This window comes from Dendrobium catenatum, unplaced genomic scaffold (genome assembly GCF_001605985.2).
Source record: "Dendrobium catenatum unplaced genomic scaffold, ASM160598v2 fragScaff_scaffold_231, whole genome shotgun sequence".
NCBI lineage: Eukaryota > Viridiplantae > Streptophyta > Magnoliopsida > Asparagales > Orchidaceae > Dendrobium > Dendrobium catenatum.
Genome location: NW_021318693.1, coordinates 12,772,066 through 12,797,747, shown reverse-complemented (window position 1 = coordinate 12,797,747; position 25,682 = coordinate 12,772,066). Strand labels below are relative to the sequence as shown.

Below are 25,682 nucleotides of genomic sequence, written 5' to 3'. Positions count from 1 at the left end.
CCGTTGAACCGAATTGATGCCCATGATGAACTCAGGTTAAAAAAAATGGAGGCTTATAATGGCCTTTCAATCATTGAGCAGTTGTATGCGGATCACCTAGCCGCACCACACCACCACCATGACATGGAGGCAATCAATTTGTACGCAGAGGATAAAGCCTATCTTCCCAGTGGCAGCTTCTTATTCGCTCTCAGCTCCGCAGTAGGGCATGCGCAATTGAAATATCCGAAGCCTACCCCAAAAAACATATCCGAAGCCGCACACGATGCTTTTCGGATCCAAAACCGCAAAATAGCTAAAAATGTGCGGCCCTCCTGTAATTCTTAACCAACGCAGTGGTTTTTCCGTCAAAGAACGTTGTAAAGCAGTTGAAGAAATAGAAACTGAGATCGAAGAAGATACTGAAAGTGCGAGAGAATGAGCTCACCATTCTTGCAATCTGCCCTGTGTCAATCCTTGTCGTCCTCTAGCTACTATTCTCCACTCTTGTATCTTTCTCATCAGAATTTTCCGAGGAAGAAAAGGACATCTGTCATTTCTTATTTTTTGAATGGTGGAAGGCCCTTCGATGAGAGATGTCCAATCCGAAGGAGGCTTGTTCTCTTGGTGGGCGTCTCAGTTCTTCCCTTCTTGCAGTTAAGAGAGGTAGCTGCAGAAGAGCCGGCGGAAGGTTCTCTCTCTCTCTCTCACTTGCTCACTCGCTGGCTCGCTCTGTTTCTTGCGAGCTTTCAGTTCAATTTAATTATGAAGGCTCTTGTTAACTTGCACATTCTTCCTTACTATGTATGCGTGCTGAGGTTGCATTAAATTTGTTCTTTCCTCTTTTAATTTTTCTGTTGAATAATTGGCTTATTTTTTTGACATTGCATCATGATGGAAGAATTCTTTGTAATTAATTGTTGAAAGGACATTGGAGTTACTGTTCTTTTTTGCTCTTTGGAAAATTCACTTTTTTCCCTAGTATCTTTATTTATTGAGTTGATTATTGTTTTTTCTTCCGAAACATTGATTTTCTATGCATTATCTAAGTCCTAGGGTATGTAGGGAACATAGTAATAATAATCTCTATACTTCTGATTTGGGTGCTGAGCATTCAGTTTTTATGTAAATTTTGGTCCAGTTAGCTGAGGGAAAAATATCTTATGGATCTATGAATCTCTATGGACCATGTTGGGCTGAAATTGTGGCAATAAAACACGTGTTGAAATATTGATCTTGGTTGACATTACAATCTTTGTTTCACCTATTGATATTGGATTAAACCAATTCTCCCACTTTCTTTAGCAAAAATAGAAACCATTTAGCTGATCGATGCTTGAAATAAGGACTTTGTAGAGTCCCCTAAAGATTCCTGTTTCATTCGATAATGGAAGTTGATTTGTTAAATTGTTTCTTATCCCTCCATGGTGTCATAGCAAGACTAGGGGTTAAAAACCTTAAGATCCATCTTAGTTAGTTCTTAAGTTTAATGATTTGAGAAGTGTTGTCATATTATCAACTTTTATCTTCTGAAAATTCCTTCTCTATGCGCATTTAACCAGATTATATCTGTTTTTTTTTTTCTGTTGGTAAAGGCATTGTTGGATGGACTGATTTATCGCATTGCATGTAAGTTCAAATGATTAAATGCAATCTTTGACCTGTCAAATAGCTATTTTTCAAAATAAACGTATGCCTTGACATTGCAGTTGGTTTTAATAATGCAATCCTACTAGTTACTTTTGAAATATTGTATTATTCTCATCTAAAAGCTTTATAAATATACATATAGTTTACCCACTCTTTGAAGCTCCGTGCTAACTTTTGCATTTTCTTTTACCAGTAGTTAATGTGGAATCTCATGTTGGAGGCTTTGCCAACATTTTTCTCTCTCAAAGGAATCGTAGCAAGGATGTAAGACCTAGAAGTGCTAATATCTTGGACAATCCAGTCTTTGAAGGTTTTTGAAAGGACAATGCATTTGAACAATTTCACTTCTTTTCTACTCTTGTTTCACTCCATCTTTTAATAGTGCTTAAGTGAATTAAGTTGATTAACAATCTGTGATCATGTTGGTTTAACCTTATTGTTTTCTTACTCAGCATATAGTATTTAATATTACTGCTACTCACATGATTCGTAAGGTGTTTCATGGTTAGTAAGTAGCTAGTTCACTTAGGGCAAGGAAATTGTCTTGAAATGCAAGGGCATGAGTTAGGTATACAATCAGGACAAAAATATGAATGCAACTTAACAAGATATATATCAAACAAAGTCAATAAGTTGGCAGAAATGAGAGAACAATTTCCTTATAATTGATCCCTAGATTTTTACCAATATCAACAACTGTGTGAGTTTTAATTATGCGAAAGCACAATTAAACATGTAATATCTTGCATGGAAAGAAACATCTAGGTTTCTTGTATAATTTTGTGGGGATAGCAGTCATCATGACTATTTTAGCCTTATTCTAACTATTTTAAAGCTATGTAGATGGCACTGCTGTCTTGGTAACAATATTATTCAGATAATAGGGTTATCTATACATAGTGTGTTTGATTCAATATAATTATAGAATATTTTCATGAAAGATCAGAGATGATTATTATTTTTCTTCAGTTTTTAAAAAGCCTAACATGCAAATAATGGTAGATTTTTCCTACATATACATGAAGCTATAATCAAATTCAAATTTCATTTAGTGTAATATCCTTCATTTTGCAATTACAAATTCTTATGTCAAGATCGACGTGACCTAGTTGCAAAATGCAACCAGTTCTTTGCACCTTAATCTTTGGCCTCAAACCAGAAGGTGGTTTCTCAATCATTTGAGATCTAAAAAAAGCCTGTATCCATCCAATGCATGAAGCCTAGTCACATTAGATTAATTGTTAAGCTTCCATTTGTAATCAAAATATGGTAGAATGACAAATTTTGAGATAGTATTATGACCCAAATGATTCATTTTACAGAACTAAATATTTTACATATTAACAAAGGAAGGGCTCTTAATAAATCAACCACAACAAATATATTCTTAATGATGTGTAGTCGCAGTGATAGATGATCGACTAACTCTATATGGAAGTGTTTCAATGAACAAAATATGATGAAAAACAAAGTGAAACAAGAAAGATCAAGCAGACATAGAAATGCTAAGGATTTGAGCATTGGAGGACCATGCTGTGAGGGTTTTTAATCTAGAAAAGACTTATTAAAACATTCATGGGGCATTTGAAGATGCTTGTAATGATAATAAGTGAAAAATGACAACATAAAGATGGATGAAAATGCATTCTCGTAGTTCAACTTTGTTTGATGGATAAGGTTTTAACAGATGACGCAGAGGAAACAACTACCGAAGGTATATAGCTTATGCTTTAATCTTCATGCATAACTAAAGTCTCTTTAATAAGTTTCATTATAAGCAAAGATTGTATCTACATCAAGTGCAGGAATATATGCTCATCAAATCACATTTAAAATATTATTGTGGTTATTAATGATAAAGATCAAGCATTATTATTATTGTGCTCTTTACCTCCTTTCAAAGAGCTTTTGTTACTCCATGTTGTCTGGATGAATATAATAAGCTGAGAGGATTTTATTATTATATTTCTTCCAAAATAGGTGATTGCTAAGCTCAGTGGAGATATGAAAATAGCTGAAGTTTTATTGCAGGTTAGGAGGAGATATTATGAGTAAGGTTCCTCTTTTAACTGCATTTAGAGAAGTAATTCTTGTAGTAAATTTCTTGCCTCTATTGCCATAATTAAGGGCACATTAAGAGATATTGCTTAGCCTTAAAGAAAAAGGAACAAGAAGCATTGCTTAGCCTTAAATAAAAAAGGAATAAGAAGCATATGATAATCATAAAAGTTTGCAAATACCACTGTATTTCTAGATTAGCTTGATTCTATTGATGCTCTTTTGATGGCTGATAAAGGTAGTAGGGGAAAAGAGTAGTGAATTCTAAACTCAATGTTTTTTATTCATGTTTTTTTTTGATGAATTTTAAATGTATAGAAAAGGATCAAAATGGTTCATCTACTATTTATAGGCGGCCATTTTTTTTTTCATTGTATATTAAGGATTAATTTTATTCTTGAACTCCTTAAATAGGATACAAATGAGTTCCACTGTCAAAAGTTATGGGAATTGAAGTTAAAGTTAATGAATATGATTAAAAACGAGGGTATTTAGGTATATAAATCTTCTTTGTGAAAAGTTTATGAAATCAAAATTTCTACTTTATTTCATCATGTATATCAGCAAACATTGAGTACAGTAGAGTGGATTAAGATTATGTAATTTATGGAGCGAGATGATTTTTTGTAATAAAAGTTTTGTTTGATTATCTTTATTCCATTTTAGCAAATGACTTTTTTTTCATTTAAGAATATTGAAGTCTTAATTTCTTATATTAATTTTATTGAAATTTTTTTTACTGCAAACAATTATCTCGGTCCACAACCAGCATGATCTTACTCTACTCCTGGTGAGCATAAGTAGGATGCTGTACAAGATGAAGCAAGTAAGAAACTAGATTTTATAAAAGTATTGAGAATATGTATATTTCTTGAGTATTCTCATTTTTAATCCCATACAAAGCCTTAGCTTTAATTTTATCAATTTTTATTGCAGAGCTATTTTGTTTCCTATTTAATGACTCTAGGGTCTAAATTAGTCTTTTATATTGTCTGGGTCTAATTGATCATCCACAAAAATTTGGGATCATTTTAATCATTTTTTCTTGAAATATATGAATCAAGTTCTGATAGGTACATGTACATGGGAAACAAATCTATGTGCAATACTAGATGTTTCGACACAATAAAGTTGATGACATATTGGCATGGTTGTTTTTTTTTGCTGGGGTTAGGCATGTACTAGATTTGAGGAAGAATCTATTATTCTTAAATGGTTTTAATGTTACATGATATATATTCTTTAGTAATGCCAATACTTTGAGGTTCTATCGAAGGAATAGAGTTTGTGGTGCATCGAATTCAACACTTGGAGGACTAATCTTGTAGAGTGAAACAATGAGTGGTGGTGTATTGGATACAACAACTTTGGTGAATCATTTAATTTTGGGGAAGAAAAGCGGTAGCTTCATACTGCAAGAAATATTTTGAAACAAAAAAGAGGCAAGTTTAAAATGAGACTTCTAGATATGATTGAACGGATTATGTTTGTTTTGCACAGTCCACCTTGGCGTCAGGTTGTGCTTGTGCGATATTTAGAGTAAACAAAATAGCCGCTTCGTAGCCACAACAATTTAGTGGCACGTGCACATTCTATTTTGATAGACCTATCATAGTATGAAATAGTGCATTATTTCTCATGGTTGTTTGGATGAGGTGTAATATAGAGCTTTTTAAATTTCATAGTGCTTAGCACTTCGGAGCTTTGATAATTACTTTGGGGTTCCGGACAAAGAGATACATAGTACTATGTTGTATATCAGAAATTAATCTCCTAGGGATAGTTGTTAGTTAATATTTGGAACTTTAATTTCCCTAAATCTCTACTACTCAGGTGTCCAGAACATTGTGATTTATTTTCTAGGTATTTCGTATTATTCTATTGCCAAAATTGATTCGAATATATTTTGCATAATTCTAACTTCCATTGCCTCTATTTACTCGTAAAAGGCAGGAGAGGCATTAGCTCCTATTGGAAGTTATTTGTGTGTTGCAATCAGTAGCAAGGAGTTGTTGGTAAAGTGTAAGTGTTGATGAGAACCAGTCATCATTAGATTGAATCAACTAAAGGTACAAAGGAAGTTATTGATGATAGGAGTTCATTACAAATGTGTCATCGAACTTGATGGGGATGGCACTTATGCTTGTGTGTGTGTGTTCATCAGTTTGTCTTAGTTCTTGAGAAATATTAAAGGAAATTGAGATGGAAAAAAAAAGTGTGATAGAGTGGAAATATTTGGGGTGTGCAATTTCTATATTATAACACATTTGGACTAGTGGATATTTCTCTCTATGTAGTCGTGGATGTGCAGATTTAGTTAAAGCCGAATTTTGCAAATCTTGATTTTTTTTGTTCAATGAGCTTGATCTCATATGTAGCTATTTTATTATTTATAGTATTCACTTCTATGATTATACATCCACAATAAAAGTCGCGGATGTTCTTCCCAAAAAATAGATTGTCCAATGCAATCTTTGAATCTTCAGTGAACATGCTTCTAGATTTTTCTTAGAATTGGTTTTGATTTGTGCAAGTCTTGCTATTTGGAAAACACATGCATTTCTTCCATCTAGGTTCCACCAGGATCAGCTTCATTGTCTTTTACAATGTATTCATTTTGTCTTCAACTCAATTCTATCTGATCAGACATTGTTCTTTTTTTTATTTTATTTTAGAGAATATTGGTACTGGCATACAAGATTCTCAAGGAATAAAATTGAAACGATCTGAAATTGATACTTCAGATTCTAGAGCAATGGAAAAAATAGAATCTCAAGTCTCTAGCGCTGCAGAACATGATGCTGAAGCACAACCTCCAAAGGTAAAAAAACTAGAAATCCCATCTCAACAGCCCAACCAATCAAATGTGATGATCCCAATCCATGATAATAAAAAAACACTTGTACATACATTCTGCTTTTACGGAGTTAATGAGAAGGATAATATGTCTGCAGGGAGATGCCAAAGAAGGTACTGGTGGAAGTTCATCTGTATCATTCCTAAATGGGATTGGAATAATTGGGTCAGGTGTGCTTGGTGCATTATTTGCTGGATCTCAGCGGGAGAAAAAAGCATTGGAATCAACCATAGATTCTGTAAACCACCTTCAAATCTGTAATATGTTTCTTTTATTTAGCTTTAATTTTGTTTGCCTCCATTTATACCAGCTACATTTGTGGTGCATGGTGCTTATGAAGATATTTACAACTTATAGACTTATAGTCATAAGAAATTCACACACGCTGGAGTTTGCTTAAGATTGAGAAAATAATACGGAAAACCTTGTTTGTGAGTGGGCATCAGTTGCGTTTATAAAGGCTTCGTTTAAAAAAAAATGTTGAAGATGAAGTGAACTCCCAACAATTTATTGTTGATTATAAATTGACAGGCATTGATTTAAGCTTTTCAATTCCACTTCCTTTCACTCAAATTCCTAGCATCTAAACACAGTTTAAGTGTTCTTCATGTGGTTTTACTGGTCACTGGTTCTTAATGTTAGTGTTGATAATGTATGCTTCGTGCTATCCTCTGATATACTGACTTCACTAGCCTTCTATTTGCTTTGCTTTTTATGTACATCATTTATCGTAATAAGTACTTCCTGTTTTGTGGCCTCATTTTATTCGGAGTCCACAAACCAGAACGGCCAAGGTATGCAAGAAACTTTCTGTGAATATGTAGCTCTTATTTTCTAAGCATGTAACTTTTCTTAGTTTCCTTCTAAAAATTGAAGCTTTTAGTTCTTTTATGCTTATGCTCTCCATTTCTCCTCAACTGTATTTCATTTCACTCCATCCTTTCATATCATTAAAATAGCTAGTTGTTCATGCATCGCACTAGTGACAATATGGATCGGGCATGTAAAATTTAATTGAATTTGAAGTTATGGCTTTGGGCACCGCTAAACAACTTGATGCTCTGTGCACAAGTACAATAGAGTGTATATGATATGTGGTCATGTGTGCAAAAATGACCGCCAATGCACTGCTCAACTTGAAGTTTTTGAACTTATCTTGAGCCTATACAAGGTTGGTTATTAAATGGATTGATTTGATTCCTATTCGAGCTAGTCAAGAATTATTAACTTTGATTTGAACTCAATTCAAGGGAAAATATGATTTAATCTTTTAAGAAAAATTCTTAGTTTAATATATATATATATATATATATATATAATTTTAAATATATATTCTATTTTTAGAAAGAGTTTCTTGGTCGGAAACCGACACCACTGGAGTTGCATATGAGAACTCACCAACATCAAGATGACCATCAGTGGGTTGATGAAAAGGCTAAAAAATTTCATGTGAGTATAATATTTTAGAGTTTGAAAATATAAATTTAATATATTAAAAATCATTCTAATATCAATATATTTTATTGATTTATTCTCGCAGGATGATTTTGTACGAGCTCAGGAAAGTCGTCAATCTACTGGTGAGAGATCATCTTCAGGATCGATCCAGTATTCTGAGTATCATATATGGTTAGATGTTGTTTGAGGAAGGCAGAAGGGAAAGGTATATGGCTTGGGTTCGTAAGGCCATGCTTATGAGGGCGGTTCATCCACCTCAGCATTTTATGATCCTAGTGTGGAGCTGAAGAAAGTGTAAGCCTGAGGGTTGCAGTGCTGACGAGAGAGATAGAAGAGATGAGAAAGGTTCAAAATGAGATGCAGACAGAACTGCGATCCTATAGAGATGAAAATCAAAAGAAGAAAGAGTAACAGCAGCCACATGCATCACCAGACAACGAGGACACGGATGATGATTAGTACTCTTATTTATTTGATAAACTGATGATGAACTTATGTGAGAGCTTATTTGGTTTAAACATTTGGTTTGAATAACTTGTTGTGTGAAAGTGATGACTTTATTTGTTTATTTATTTTGATGAATTTATTTGTTTTGATGAGTTTATTTGTTTTGATGAATATTATAGAATTTATAATAGTTGTTATTAATTATAGTGGCGTGTTACCCATATTTGTGATAATTATTGTATATTTTGTACAGGCTTAGAATTTATGGTAAAATTCAGTAAATATAAAGAGGATGTCAATTTTTTTTTCAAATGCTACAGGTTTCCGGCGGCCAACCGACAATTTGGTCACCGGAAACGTCGATACCTGATGGCTACTTATAGTCGTCTGAAGTTCACTAAAGCCGCCGGTAATTACCGACAGTTTACCGATGATTGCCGACGGTTATCTAGCCATAATCTGATGGTTTAGCCGCCGGTAATTCCTGCGGTTCTGATAGCCGGTAAGCCACCGGTGATTAACCGGCAGTTGTCGGCGTTCAACCGGCGATGATCCGACGGTTTGGCCGCCGGTAACACCGGCGGTTTTGACAGCCGGTACGCCACTGATAACTAACCGACGATCACCGGCATTGTGACCGCCAGAAATTACCGGTCGTCTCTGCCGCCGGAAAGCCACTGGTGATTAAAACCGCTAGAAATAGGCCGCCGAAAATCGTTTCCTAAGCGGTTTTTACCGAAAAGCCGTCGGTTTTTTACAAAACTGCAGAAAAAAACCAACGGTAATGTCCGAATTTCCTGTAGTGTATATCAATCGAAAGTATTTTCAAACCCATAATAACTTAAAAAATGGGCTCCTTCGCGTACAATATGTGAATAGCAATTATAATGTAGATACACTAAAGGAAATGAAACGTAGAGGTTTAAAATATACATGTTGATTTGCAGCTTGGTGTGTAACATTTTTGCTCACAGAAACAATAAGCATTAGTAGTATCATCTGTGATATAAAACTAATGTTTTTCAATTGGATTTGTGCAAGTGAAAGCCTTTCTCTGACCTAGGCTATTTAAAATAAAAAATAAAACATGTTTCAATTTTTCAATCACATGTAAGGTGCATGACAATTGGTTTTCGGCATTAAAAAGGGGACCTTATAAACAATGGATAAATAAATATTGCAAGAAACCTACCAGGGAAAGCATAATTTTTTTTGGAAAAAATAAGATATCTGAAACTAAATTCAAACAAGAATAGTCTATCAAAAAAAGAGACATCACAAGTGCAGCATATTATTTCAAAACTCTAGTAAAGATCAGTTCCAGTATTTGGAATACATGTTCTAATCAAGAATAAACAGTTATACCCATAACTATTGCATAATTGATCACAAAATTGACTCAACATTTTGTGAATAATTGTATCAAAAGTTATGATTAAAAAAAGTCATCGTATCATTACATTTTTGGAGTTGACCTATCAGAACCAAAGAAATATATGCATCAGAATCAAGAAGAACAACGGTGAAGTTGGAATTGAAATGTCACCATAAACTTGTTCATGCAAATCTAAGTCTTTATTCATTGGAAATAAAAATCATGTGCATTAATTTTATTTTAGTTCATTATGCCTTTGTTTTTTTTAATATGAATATGATGAAGATGAGGATGCTCAGGTTGATGAGTGGCTTTACCCTTAGAGATATGATACGAAATGAGCATATACGTGAAAAGGTTGGAGTAGCTCCAGTAGAAGATAAGATTAGAAAGAGTCGCCTTAGATGGTTTGGTCACATAAAACGGCGGCCTTCCGATGACCCGGTTAGGAGAGTAGAGGTATTAGATTTGACTTATGTTAAGAAAGGTAGGGGTAGACCTAAAAAGTCTTGGTTAGAAAATATTAGGAATGACCTTTCTTTATTAGATTTAAACGAGAATTTGACTTTTAATAGGACACAATGGAGAAAAAGGATTCATGTAGCCGACCCCACGTAGTGGGATAAAGGCTTGATGTTATTGTTGTTGTTGTTGTTATTATAGGATTATATAAGGGCATTTAAAAAATATTTTAAAAAATATTTTTGAGAGTAAGATTCTAGATCTTAAGATTTTGTATGTGCATGAAGAAGCTAATGCTATGTGGGAAAAAAATAGCTAGTAATATTAAGAATGTTGCAAAAAATGTACTTGGAGTATCAAAGGAAAAAGCTACTAATAATAAAAATGTTTAGCGGTAGAATCAAAATGTGCAAGAAAAGATAAAAAATAAGAGTATTTGTTATAAAAATTGGATTTGCTGTAAAACTCTAATAATTGAGAAATATATAAAAACTCTGTAAGTAGACTAAGAAAGCAATTTGCAATGCAAAGATTTTAGCTTTTAAAAATTTATATAATAGATTATATACTGAGGGTGAGATTTATATGTATAAGTTAGCTAAACAAAGAGACTGGAGTTGCAAGGATTTATTTCAAGTGAAGTGTATTAAGGATGAAGATCTTTTATTAGAAGAAGAGATTCAACAAAGGTGGATGAGATATTTTTATTAAACTTTTCAATGAAGATTATGAGAATGTGATTAACTTTAGTTAGCACCTTAAATAGAAATAAAGATTTTTATTGTTATCGGCGTATTAGTAAAATCGAAGTTAATGAGGCTTTAAGGAAAATGAAGTGCGGAAAAGCTGTTGGACCTGATGATATTCCAATAGAGGTGTGAAAATATTTAGGAGATGAGGGAATTTCTTTGCTTATTAAACTTTTTAATATTATTTTGAAGACTAAAAAGATGTTAGATGCACAAGATTGTAACGTAAGATTGTGCGAATTATAGATGAATTAAGTTAATGTGTCATACTTTAAAACTATGGGAGAGAGTTATGGAGCATAGGTTGCGACGTAACACTAATGTTTCTAATCAATTTGGATTCATGCCAGATAGGTCTACTATGGAAGCTATACATTTATTGAGTGGTTTGACGGAGAAGTATAGGGGAATAAGGAGGATCTATATATGATTTTTATTGATTTAGAGAAAGCATATGATAAAGTTCGAAGAGAAGTGCTATGGAGTGTTCTATATAAGAAAGGGGTTAATAACGTTTATATTCAAGTCATTAAAGATATGTATGCAGAAGCTATTACTTGTGTACAAACACATGGTGGTTTGGCCAAGTATTTTCCTATTTTAGTTGGATTACATCAAGGATCAGCCTTAACCCTTAACTTTTTTGCTTTATTCATGGATGTTCTCACTAGACATTTGCAAGAGGTTGTACCCTGGTGTATGCTTTTTGATGATGATATTCTATTTGTTGATAAGACTAGAAAGGGAGTTGAGGGTAGACTTTATATATGGAGCTCAACCTTAGAATCTAAAGACTTTCGTTTGAGTAGATCTAAAACTAAATATATGAAATGCAATTTTAGTAATAGTAGATCTAGTGGGTTGATTGTGACTTTGGACGATCAAGTCATTAATAAGAGTACATATTTTAGATATATTGGGTCTATTGTTTAGAGTGATGGTGAAATAGATGGGGAAATTATTAGTACAATTCAAGTTGGATGGTTGAAGTGGAGGAATGTGTTGGGCTTGTTGTGTGATAGAAAAGTCCCTCTCAAACTTAAGGTAATATTCTATAAGATTGTAGTGAGACCTACAATGAATGTTAGCCATTAAAAGATATGCATAATATTAAATTAAGTGTTGAGAGATGAGGATGCTTAGGTGGATGAGTGGCTTTACTCTTAAAGGCAGAATACAAAATGACCATATATGTGAAAAGGTTTGAGTAGCTCCAATTGAAGATAAGATTAGAGAGAGTCGCCTTAGATGGTTTGGTCACATAAAACGGTGGCCTTAGGAAAGTAGATGTATTAGATTTGACTTATATTAAGAAAGGTAAAGGTAGACTTAACAAGACTTTGTTAGAAAATATTGGAAATGGCATTTCTTTATTAGATTTAGATGAGAATTTGACTCTTAACATAACACAATGGAGAAAAAGTATTCATGTAGCCGACCCCACACAGTTGGATAAAGGCTTGTTGTTGTTGTTGTAGTACTAATGGTCATTACCAAAGATATCTTATAAAGTAGAAAGATTTGCATGTGATAATTTATGGATTTCTCTTTTTTACTGTAGTGATTGTGCTTAGATATATTGAACGATTTATTGCTGCCAATTTTTTTTCTTCATGCCAAGCAAAGCTGTGGCGGAGCTCTCTTTTAGCAGTTTTAGTGGCTCTTGTTCTACTATTCATTTGAATTTTAGCTGTCATCCTTCTCCAATAAGCCTATCTTCCTTCTCCATTAATTCTTTGTTTGATCCCATTGATTGCTTTAACGGCCTCTTTTGTGGTTTTTCTTCTTCAGCAAATTGCATTTTTTTTCTTCCTTGCCCATGATTGCTACTATCCTTGGGACTTTCCTCCTTGCAATACTTGCTTCAATATGTTTTCTTCCTTCCATTGTGGGAGAATCATGGGACTTGCTAATTTTTTCCTTGTGATACTTCTTAAGTTTTCTCTGTTGAGATTCAACAAAATACGTGACTATTAAAACTTTTGTGATATTATTTCTCTTTTTTTAGTGGTCGATTTCCATCTACTTTTTTATTATATAGGTAATTTCAAGAAGGTTTTTATTTTAAATAAACTGGAATCATCAACATGTAAAAGAGGAATATTAAATTACTTCTAATAAAGTTTTAGTTAGATATGCTATTCCTTTAACTTCTAGTGCCCACTCCTATATCAAGTGAGAAACTCAAGGATTTCTGAGATAGATTATATCATTGTATAAGTGTGGCGCTCGATTCTATTGTTTTTTTTTTTACTTATCTCCTATTTTTGTTTATTGTTAGAGATCTTGTTATTGGCTTTTATATTTAGTTGGTTGTATTCAAGTTTAATAAAATTTGGGTTTTAATGAGCCATGTTTCTCAACTTGTTAAGTGATTTTTATGATTTTGAATATATAAGCATTATTTTTAATGGTAAACTATTGCATTGTCACGTTCATAGATTCTCGTCATATTTTCCATTTTCATGGATGGTTATGATAGGAAACACTTGAAGATCTCAAGAATTTCCTAGCAATCTTTGAAAAACAATGAGAATTCTCCACAAAAATTCGCGAATAAACCAGGAAAACAGTAGGTAATTTGTGTTATTTGATGAAATGAAACGAAAAATACCAAGATACAATTGATCCTCTATTCGAGAGGAGGATCTATCTCCTCCCAAATCTATAAACGCCGCTAGAGCCCAAAAACCTAAACCTAAGAGATCTCAAATTTCAGCCAAATTCAACATGAAACTTAAGAGAAACTAATTAAAGAAAAAAATTCAATTACAAAATCCCTAAACATCCCCTAATTCAAAATTTTCCTCGCAAAGCTAGGTTTAATTGAGTTGTGGGCTCCATCTCTCCAGTCAGCCCCCCCTCTCTCACCCCCTTTTGCCTGCCGCCTGTAGCATAGAATAGGTCTAGGTTGGACCAGTTCAACTGGCCCTTGGGCCGGCCTAACATTACCCCCTCCCAAAGACTCACCTTGTCCTCAAGGTGAAATGAAGGAAACTGATCTTTCACCCTCTCATATGGCTCCCAAGTAGCATCAAAATCAGGAATGCCCCTCTATCTAATAAGCACTTCTTTGTTCCTCTCTTTATATGATCTTACCCCTCTTAGCTACAGTGGTTCTAAGACCAATTCCAAATCCTTTGTCAATGTAGCTAGTAATTCCACTCTAACTACATGCGCCTCTAGAGCTTTCCTCAACTATGACACATGGAAGACAAGGTGTATGGTGGCGGATGGGGGTAACTTTAAACCGTATGCCACTGCTCCGATCTTGTCCAAAATCTCGTAGGGGCCGAAGTACCTTGGGGCCAATTTCTCATTTCTCATGTTGGTAACTGTCCTCTGCTTGTAGGGTCACAATTTTAAAAAACACTTTCTCCCCCACTTCAATCTGTATGTCTCTCCAAGGTGTATCTTCCTGATTCTTCATGATTGTTGTGCCCTCAACAGATGTTTCTTCAACTCCTTGTCCCTCTTCTCTAAGTATTGCCCTACTGACGAAACTGGCGTGTTTCCTCTCCGAAAGTGCACTAAGTTTGGGGGGTCCCTTCAATACAACATTTTAAAAGGAGTCATTTGAGAAGCAGAATAGTAAGATATATTGTACCAATACTCATGCCATGCTAATAATTTTTCCCGACTCGTGGTGATTCAGAAGAGAAACACCTCAAGTAAGGCTCCAAACTTCGATTTACTACCTCCGTTTGCCTGTCTGTCTGAAGATGGAATGCGATGCTTCTCTAAAGAACAGTGCCCTGCAACCTGAATATGTCCCTCTAGAGCTTGCTAAGAAACAATTTGTCTCGGTCAGACACCATCAACTATGGAGTCCTATGTAGTCTAACCACCTCCCTGATGAATGTTGCCGCCATTTACACTGCGGTGCAGGGTTGTCGTAAGGGAATGAAATGTAGATACTTAGCTTGTCAACCACCACAATGATGACTATGAACCCCTCAGATCATGGTAAACTGTCTATGAAATTCATGGACACTTTCTCCCATACCCTTTTTGGAAGTGCTAATAGTTGTAATAGTCCCCCTGGAGCCATAGCCATGTACTTGTTTCTCTGACACACTTCACACTTCGTCACTATCTTCTTAACATCCTTATGCATCCCCTTCTATTATAGCTCAGCTGCCAACCTCCTGTATGTCTTAGGTACCCCGGAATGACCTCCAATTGCACTCCCATGGAACTCCTGTAGTAGGTGGCGAATATGGATGAAAGTTCGTGGCATCACAAAACTCCCTTGTGTAAGAGGCTCTACCCCTCAAGATAGTATTCTGAATGGCTACTCGCATCTTTCATCAAATCTTCCCTAATTTTCCTCAACTCCTTATTTTGCGTATTTTCTTCTTTGATAGTCCCCAATTTAGTATCAGTTGTACTGAAATTGTCAACTCATAAAGCTCCCCAACATATCTTGATAAGGTATCAGCTGCTTTATTTTTCAAACCAGACCTATACTGAATCTCAAAATCATAGCCTAATAGTTTAGACAACTACCTCTGATGCTCTTTCGTCACCATCGTTTGCTCCAATAAGTATTTCAAGCTTCTCTAATCTGCCCAGACAATGAAATGTCGACCCAGCAAGTAAGGATGCCACTTTTGAATAGCTAACTCAATGGCCATCAATTCTGTACCATATACTGACTTAATCCTCGCTCTGGCTGATAGTACTTGATTGTAGTAAACTATGGGTTTGTAATTCTGGATGAGTACGACCCCCAACATATATCCAAATTCATCGGTCTCTTCCACAAAAATCTGACTGAAATCAGGGAGGGCTAAAACTAGGACTATAGTCATAGCTTTCTTTAGTCTCCCAAGGGCCTTGGTCGCTGTCTCTCCCCACATAAAATTATCCTTCTTCAGTTGCTTGGTCAAAGGCGAAGCTATAATATTGTATCTCCTCACGAATCTCCTATAGTAACTAGCAAACCCAATGAAATCTCTCAACTCCCTCGAGTTCTTCTGCTGAGGCCACATCTGTATTGTCTCAATTTTGGTTTAATCAGCATCCACTCCCTCCTAGGATACCACATGCTCCAAATACTCCTCACTCGCCTGTGCGAAGATGCACTTCTTCAGGTTGGCCCTCATCTGATGCTCCTGTAGAATTCTTAAAACCACCTTCAAGTGCTCCGGATGCTACTCCTTAGTCTTTTTATATACCAGGATGTCATCAAAGAAATCCAAGACAAACTTCTGAAGGTACTGTCACGACCCGGCTTTGTGAGCTCGTATAGGCGAGGCGGGAACGAAGATCGGAAAGTAGAAATTAAAAACCTTCACATTTCAGTATCAATCATCTTCAAATCATAAGAAAGAGCCACTAAGTAAAAACCAAGAGAAATTTTTCTTTCTTTGTATTCATCCATCAACATATCAACATAACAATTCAAACATAAAGTTTCCAAAATATAAAGAATGTCCAAAAATCTTTCCTTACATTTCATCTCTAGTCCTTCTACAGGTACAACCTACCCTGTTCATTTGAGACTGGAAAGTAGTAGGGGCGTTAGCAAGCGAAAACGACATCACTAGGAACTTATAGTTCCCTTTGTGTGTCATGAAAGCTATCTTCTCCATATCTGTTCCTTTCATTTTGATTTGGTGGTAGCTTGACTTCAAGTCTATCTTAGTAAACACCACTGCTCCATGCAACTCATCTAGTAACTTATCAATCACAGGAATAGAGAACTTATTCAGCACTATCTCCTTGTTCAAGGCTCTGTAATCCGCACAAAACCTCCAACTCTCATCTTTCTTCTTGACCTGTAAAATAGGACTAGAGATATGATTCATACTAGGCCTGATGATGCCTGTTTCGAACATCTCACGGAACTTCTCAATCTCATCCTTTTGAATCTATGGTTATCGGTATGATCGAATACTGATCGGTGACACTCCCTCCTTCAAGGTAATGGCATACTCGAGCTCTCTCTAAACTGTTGTATGAGTGGTTGTATTATAGTATGAATGTCTCCCTCATCCCCAATTTGACTCCTTCCAGGCGCTGCAACTCCACCAAAAATCCTCCTCCCACCTCCTGTATGGTCTTGATTAGGAATTTGAGAGATACCCCTGCTTTGGACAGCCCGGCGTCCCCCTGAATAACTATACTCCGCCCCCTACTACCAGCTCCATCATCTGTGCTCTCTAATTGACCTCAGTATCTCCCAAGTTTTGTGGTAACTTCATTCACAGAATGACATCAGTGCTCCCCAACACCAAAGGAAGAAAATCTTCCCTCACCTGGATCCCCTAAATTATCAGCACCACTCCCCTATATATTCATGTACCTATCTCCACCATTCCCGTGCCCATCATCACCCCATAGCAACATGTATCCACTAATTTCACCACAAATAAATCGACAATTTGATTGGAGATGAAATTGCGGGTTGCCCCATTATTTATTAGCACCATCACCTCTTTGTTAGCTATTTCTCCTTTCACCTTCATGGTGTGATTCGGGATTAATCCCACCATAGAGTTTAGAAAGACTTCTGCAGCATCCAGATGCAACTTCTCTTCTTCCTCAACCACTAACCCGTTCTCACCTTCCTCTTCAGATTCCTCGACATCACAGATGGTGATAACCTGAAGAGTTTGATCTTTACACATATGCCCGCCATGTATTTCTCGTCACATCTGAAGCATAACCCCCAAGCCCTCTTCTCCTGTATCTCCTTCTTAGTTAGCTTCTTGAAATTTCTCCCTCTTGTTTTATCCTTTGGAACTTCTCTCAAACTCCCTGGTGCAGGCTCTTTGGAATCTAAGAAGGTGGTGGTTATCCTATATAACCTCCCTAGCCCCCCTCTCCAGATACTTCTTGTCCTCCACCAACTGTGCTAGCTCTATGGCATCCAATAAGTCTCGTGATCTCATCACCCTAACTACTCGGATTTCTGGTTTAAGCCCCATCCCTTCATAAAATTTTCTTCTAGTACAGTCTTTGACAATTAATTTAACCGACTAGCAAGGTACTCAAATCTGTCACGGTACTCTTTTACGGTCCCCTCATACGTCAGGGTGACGAACTGCTTATAGAAGTTTTCTCCCCAACTAGTTCGGAAATGTCATTTAAACAATCCTTAAACTCCCTCCAGCTCCAAATGGGTCGCCTCATATTGCGCCATTGGTGCCATGTAAGTGCCTTCCCTTCTAAGTATATTCCTGCAGTTGTTAATTTCTCCTCCTATGTCAATCCGTTGACTGCAAAGTATCTGATGAGGACATCCACTGGAGATTTCGACATACTTACCATCGGCGGGATCGTAGATCGACGACTATGATTCATAATTTCTTTTATGATGCTTTAGTGCATTTCTTTTAATTATTTTTTTCAGTTTTTCACTTGTACCACTATGAGGGATTTGTGTCTTTTACATTTTGTGCTTTGAAGGCCTATATATAAAGGCTTAGTCATTGTATTATTTTCTAATGATGAATTATGAAGAAAATTTCAGCTTTTTATGATCTCTTTGTGAGTTTTTGAGAAGAAACCCTAGGTGGGTAAAAGCAATACTCGTCAACCTTTGGAGGAGTCCAAGGTTCGCAGTTCTATGATCTCTTTGTGAGTTCTTGGTTCTTTATTTTAGTCTTCATCTTCCTCTTCCCTCTTTCCCTATATTGCCAGCAATTCCCCCCCCCCTTTCTCCCCAAACCGATGGCCTCAACCCCTCCCCTTGATTCCCCACTACTCGCCGCCCCTCTAACAAGCCGCCAGCCACTTCATAAACCCGGTGGCCGGCCCCACCCCCTTCCCCTTTGTCGCCGGCCTCCCCTCTTCCTCCCATTCAATTATGATGATTTCAATTATCATAACTCTCTTCCTAAATTAATGGAAGCAATTAAGGGAGAGATTTAAGTCATTTGAAATTTGAATTTCAAATACTTATTTAAAATCTAAATAAGAAAAGTTTTAGTCATGAATCCGATTTAACAATAAATTAAATTGAATTTCTTATTTACTTTCCTAGTCTACAAATATCTATTTGGAAACTCCTAAAATCTCTCCATAATCCCTCTCTCCCGTCATGAAGCCGCCGGCTCCATTAATGAGCATCACCATAGTTTTTCCTAATGAGGCCCTAGCTCTCATTTGAATTTTGAATTCTAGTTCTTCCCTCGACTCCATTATTTCCTTTAATTAATTACCTTATTTGGATAATTAATTCCAAAAATGAGAAATTAAAACCTCAAATCCCCTCCACTAACCCTAGTCGTCCCTTCCCTTATCCTGCCTAGCCCAAACCGCCGCCCCTCCTCTCCCGACCACCAAACGCCGGACCTCCCCCTTCAAGGCACATAACAAAGAGTCCTACCATGTACATGTATGGCAGATCCGGAAGTTGATCACATATTCATTTACAATTCTCAAGAGAAAATTGACATCAATCAATCACCTTTCTTCGATCCCAGATTTGGATCCGAAAACACCGTCGAAGAATACGTGGAACGTATTCTCTTAACTTTGGCGGACATCATCGAAGAGCAACAACCCACAAGATCGTGGAAGATCGTCAGATGATCACCTGTCTCTCCAACTCCGGCCAACTCTCCGTTCATCAAAACCGCTGGCATCCTCTGTCTTTCAGTGGCGTCAGTGGGTTTGCTAACCTTCATTCTCCGCTAACCCTACTTCCAAAGAGCGATTGAGGGGGATACTCGAAGGTGAAAGTTCTATTTGTTAAGTGCTGGATTATTGTTGATTGCATATTTGTCTTGCTATCGTCTTGTTATTGTCTTGAATCGCTCTGTTAATCTATCGTGTATTCGCATGCTAGAAGCAAGTCAATAACTACGAAAACTGAAAATCTTAATTTAGTAAAATATTAACCTTTTAAATTTTTTGCTAAAATACAATTCTTAATAAAATCATGCAATTCCGTTGGTTGTTTTACATCATCTTGGTATCAGAGCATGGTAGGCATGCATTACTAGTGCTAGAAGTTAACCTAGGAGTCTAGCTATCCATTCCATAGTTTGTTTGCATGCATAACATCACCCACAATTTATATTTCCCTGGTTTTTGTTTGCTGTCCAATAAAATCTGCACCATTTAGTGTCATTTAGAAGAGTCTAACTTAGTGTTTAAGTGTTGTCCTCAGTCTAGAGACCTTCCTAAACACTTAGACAATTTAATTCCCTGCTGTAGTTTGCTGTCCCCGCATTTCCTGCACTCATTTAGTGAGCTTTAGGTTAGTTCTTAAGTGTCTTAGTGTTGTCCTCAACCCTACAAATCTTCTTAAGTTCCTAGGATACATAAACCACCATTTTGAGCTTTCTGTCCAGTAATTGCCTGCACCATATAGCATGTCATTATGATGTTTTCTCCTTGTAGAGTGTTGTCCCTTACACCCAATCTTCATTAGGCATCACTTAACGCTTCCCAATAGACCCGAAAGGACTTCAAAAGAAGTTAGATGACCTCGTTAATCTAGTGGGCTCTATGACTAAAACTATGAAGAAGAAACATGTTGACTCTCCCCACTCTATGTATATGCCCCATTCGGTCATTCATACTAGTCGGAAGGTGCCCAACTCCGCTTATTAACCTAGACTTGAGCCTAAGCCACAACAGCCTCACTTAGAGTCACATTACCGTCTACCCACCTTTGATGGTTCCTCGGACCCTTACTACTTTAGAGAATGGGTTAGACAATTAGAGGACTATTTTGAATTATGTGATATTCCTAAGTCGCGCAAGTTTAGCATTGCTAAGTCTCACCTGAACGGTAGTGCTCGCCAATTTTGGATGAGGTTTGAAGATCATAAAGTGTCTCATGGCGAATGCCTTACTTCCGATTGGAAAAACATCAGACGAGAACTTGGATTAAAATATCTTTCCCCTACTTATGACCACCCATCCTTTAGTAACATCAGGGTTGTTGCCCCACCCTGTAGGTCTCCACCTAGCCTTGATGGCCGACCCTCTATTGGGTCTTCTGTTGGACCAGTCCCATATGACTCCCCACTTGGGCCGACTCCTAGCCATCCCAGTCAACCTTATCTGAACACGCGTCCTCTCTACGTGGTGGATCCTGATTCACCTCGCCACGTGAGTAACTTTTCCACCTTTAAAATCAGTAAGGATTCTAAGGCTACTCAACCTTTGGTATCCCCAATCTTTGACCCCGCAAGTGTAATTGTACCCAAAAGAAGCACGACAAAGAAGAAGTTTTTAGAACCTGAGACTTAGTACATCTATTTCGTGGATACTAACGATATCACTAATAACGAGGTCTTTTTTGAGGATGAAACTGAAGTGATCGAACTAGACTCCATGCTTGACTTAAACCCTGATTTAGAAGATCTAGAACGTTTAAACCTTGATAACTTAGCCCATCCGGATCCTCATCTCATCAAGGATATCCCTTTGGATAAGGTCTGCCTAGACGATAATAATGTGATCTCGGAAGAAGTTGATCTGACCTTGTACACATTGAAATTAAATTCGGACGAATCCGATTTAATTGTTGTTGACCTTTGAACAATATCTAAAAAGAAACAAAAAAAGAGAAAGTTTAAAGCTCTCACCCGTTATACAACATCTCCCGACAGAGTCCTCTGCCATATCCCGCGAATTTAGTTGAAACATCGCATACCTCGGACTGTCGAACCCCTGAATCTCGCCCGAAATCCTGTGACCTGCTCTGATTCAAGATCATTTCCCGGATATCCTGCAGCTCACGCCTCGATCGTAGCTCTTCAGCGTCTTTAAAAGGGCGATCGAATGAAGACTACGGGCTCTGGTTCTTCCAGCATATAGGCTTCGACCTCTCTCTCTCTCTCTCTCTCTCTCTCGGTTCGCAAGCCTCTGCTTCCACAACCTCTTTCCGATCTCGTTCTTATCTGCAAGCTTCATAAAAGCTGCAGCCTCTTCCCTTCGATCAAGCCAAAGCCAACGCCATTAGCAGCGACCAGATCCATCTCTCCCGTAAACTCCTCCCATCTCAGCAACCGAAGCCAGCTCTACCTCCACCTAGCCGAACCCTTCTCAACCGAAGCCAAAGCCACCACCTCTCTGCCTCCGCTCCAACAGCCCGACCTCTTCCTCCATCCAGTTCGATCGAACTCCTCCTGACCTAACGCCTCTACCCTTTGCTTCTCCGACCGAGAGAGAGAGAGAGAGAGAGAGAGAGAGAGAGAGAGAGAGAGAGAGAGAGATAGAGGGTCGGTTTCCTACCTGCAGCCTTGCCCGATCCAGCCTCTTAGCCGAAACCCCTCTCCCTAATATCATATACCTAACCACTCACTCAACTCAGTCCACTCAGTCCACTCACTCCAGTCAGTCCCAACTCAGTCTACTCACTCCACTTAGCCCACTTAAACCTAAAGCCCAACTCACGTAGTCCAACTCAGCTAACTCACTCCCTACCCGATAAGGTCTTAGGTATAAATTTTATTTCTATTTTATTTCATTTTAATTGCTAATTGTTGTTAATTGTTATTATTATTAATACTTATAATAATTATGCTATTATAATTATTATAATTATTAATAATTTTAATAATTATGTTATTATAATTATTATAATTATAATAACTACTAATTATAATAATTATGTTATCATAATTAATAATAATTATAGTTATTGTAATTATAAAAATTATTTTACTATTATTATTATTAAATGCAAAAAAAAAAGAAAAAAAAAATTGATTCTTTTCTCGTGGCTTGCAACTGGCCGGCAAACCCCCTACGTGCTCACGTAGCATTGTAGGGAGGGAAACCAGCGCTGCGCTTGCGACGATTTAAGAATCCCTCTTCAATACTAGAAACTTGCCGGCAAACCCCCGACGCGCTCAAGAGCGTTGTAGGGAGGAAAACCGGTGCGGCGCTTGCGGCGAAGGGGATATAAAAAAAAGAGTTTTCTTTATTTTTATATAAGTACTCTTGAATGCTCACGTAGTGCAGAGGGGGGAAATCTATGCTAATTTCTAACATGTGATTTTCTTCTTATAATAATAATAATAATAACCCTTAAACGCTCACGTAGCGGGCGGGACGAAAAAATATATGCGACTGCGATGTCATTTTTGACACCTACCTGAAGTGCTGACGTAGCGTCGAGGGGAAGGTTGCCTCTTAATTTTTCCCCTAAACGGGGGAGACGCCGGGAGGTTGCTGAAATTTGGATGGAAGATCGAAGGACTTCAACAAAATGAGCTTGGACTTAGACTTGCCATATGAACGAACAAAAGTGAACTTAAATGTGGACCGAAGCTGACAAAGAACTCGAACCACAAGATGGCTTGGACTTCAATTGAATTTGAACAAAGACTTAGACAAGCGATGGCAGACTTGTGGACTTGATTTAGACCAAATGACATTAACTTGAACTTAAACTAAATTGAGAATTTAAGCTAAGTCCAAACGAGTTGATCTCAAATGCAAAGAACTCATCTTGGACTCAAATGGGCTCTAATCAAATAACATTGAGCATAAATTTGAACATGAAATGAATTAAATACAAGCTTGATTTGACTTGAATGTGATATGAGCCACAATGACATTGAGTTCAAACTTAGATTAAAGTTTCAACTTGACAAAGAACTCAAAACTTGAATCATATGCAAAATGATGAACTTCTAAGTTGAGTGCAAGTAGAATGAGTTTCCAATATGGAATGCTTTCAATCAATGACACAAAATCTTCTTTGAAAGTTTAGAGATTGTCACTTCAATTGGGGGACAAATACTAATGACTAATGGTGCCAAGCTCATCATACATGTTGCAATCTATTTTGCAAGTAAAATTTGACTTCCAAATAACAAAAGATTTCTAGAATATGGCTTAATCATAAAGCTATGGTATGAGGGGATCCTTTGGATCATGATACTCCTCTTGCAATGGTGGACATGATAGGTCCTTAAGCAATAATCAAGGTATTGTAAGGAATGTGGCAATCTACCAATGAGTTACAATGCAAAATCTTTAATAAACATTGAGGAATTGTCATTTCATTGGAATGTAAATGTCATCAAGTAAACTCTTCGTACAAGATTTGAGTCATCTTCCTATGTAGTGGGAGACTTACAATATTTAACATGGCTCATTTACATGCAACAACCAAAGGATCAATGATAAGTAATTTTGCATACCACTTGCTTACAAGCGACGAGTAATGAAAGTTATGGAGAACTTATGTTGAAGTGTTGACTTGTATGATTTGTTGTTTTACTCATAAGTAACAATCAATATGAGTGTAGCAAATAAAGGAGAAAAGAAATATGCAAGTGTTACATACGTGAGCTCTGAAAGGGATACTTTGGAAATGCTCAATGGTAAGGGTGATGTGATTACAAAACACGTAAATTCTTGCGGGTCACTATATAGAACCCATTACACAACCAGCAAGATGTAGTTTTAGAGCAATCATAAAAGAACTACATAGAATGCAAGCTCCCACGAGCTATTGTAGGAGATCTGTTCTACACTTAATATATTGCCTACAAACAAAATGCAAGAGAATTGCAGTAAAAACAAAGCACTTATAAATTGTAGAAAAGGACGTGACAATATCCTGCAATAAATTCCACCCAATGGCAGTTAAACACATCAATCATTTGCAGATGGAAGTAGATGATATGCTGCAAACAAAATATGAATCTTTACAAGCTGTTGTAGCAGAAAAAAGATTCATCAAATATCCAAAATAACTCTGCATGTGCACCGTAGTTTGTATATACATAGGCACACTAAAAGGGGTAAAAGCAATCAAGAACCAGCACGGGCCCCGGCGAGCGTGTTATTGGTAAATAGGTCACGTCTAGGGATGTTGCGCGGGTTATTAAATTTGAACCCAATCCTCCTAAGCAGGTAAAAAGGAGTTGACAGGGTTCAATTGTAAAATACCCTCAAACACCCGTATGGGCCTCGGCTAGCATGTTATTGGTACACATGTGACGTCTAGGGATGCTGCGCGGGTCAATAAGTGAATTCTAGTTCGAACCCGATCTTTCTATAAGGATTAATAGGAGTCGACAGGGTTCGAACCTTCAAATAAATACACAGTTGTCGTAACCAGTGCATTTGTTTTAATACATTTATATTAGGCCTTCAAGGTCTACAATCAAGAGAATTCACTAATAAGGGCATAAAACCTACGAAACTCGATCCTTTGTCGACAGCACGACAGAGTTGACAAGGTTCAGAACATAAATATTTTCAAATGACCCCAAACACCTTGATGATGTCCGTGTTGAATGTTTATCTCAACCAGAGGGGTTTACAAATACTTTCAAATGCCATAAAAACTCCAAAACTCCACAAAATAAAAAAATCTACAAATCTCAAATTCCAGATATTTAAAATTAAAATAAATCCATTAATCATTTAAAGCAAAATCCATCCACCATCCGCAACAGTTTTCTGGAGTGGACAAATTAAAATATACTCTAGCTCACATAGAGCCAAATGTCTAGTCGAAAATATCACTAGGATCCATTCTCAGACAATCTCCTGCCAGTAAGGGCGTAGTACGTGTCCTCTAACCGGCGATTTTACTGCCAAATGGCACCGCAGATAAACGGTTATGACCCTGGAACTCTGAAACGAGTGGTTTTGCTGTCAAATGGCATCATGAAATACCGGTTATGGCCAGAGCCAATACGCTCCTTAGTGGCAT

General features: G+C 36.9%; 1 protein-coding gene across 3 annotated transcripts in view; it reads left to right on the top strand.

Moving 5' to 3' along the window:
• Nucleotides 1–248: 248 nt before the first annotated feature.
• Nucleotides 249–25,682, top strand: part of LOC110097109 (MAR-binding filament-like protein 1) — a 48,461-nt gene continuing 23,027 nt past the window's right edge. Inside the window, exons 1-4 of one of the 3 annotated variants that reach the window (XM_020823350.2) lie at nucleotides 249–670; nucleotides 1,826–1,939; nucleotides 6,363–6,508; nucleotides 6,642–6,782. In XM_020823350.2, the coding sequence (XP_020679009.1) occupies nucleotides 418–670; nucleotides 1,826–1,939; nucleotides 6,363–6,508; nucleotides 6,642–6,782 (654 nt within the window). In that variant the 5' untranslated portion in view covers nucleotides 249–417. Of the gene's footprint in view, nucleotides 671–1,822; nucleotides 1,940–6,362; nucleotides 6,509–6,641; nucleotides 6,783–25,682 lie in introns of all 3 variants that reach the window. The other 2 variants (XM_020823349.2, XM_020823351.2) reach the window with 2 other exon arrangements.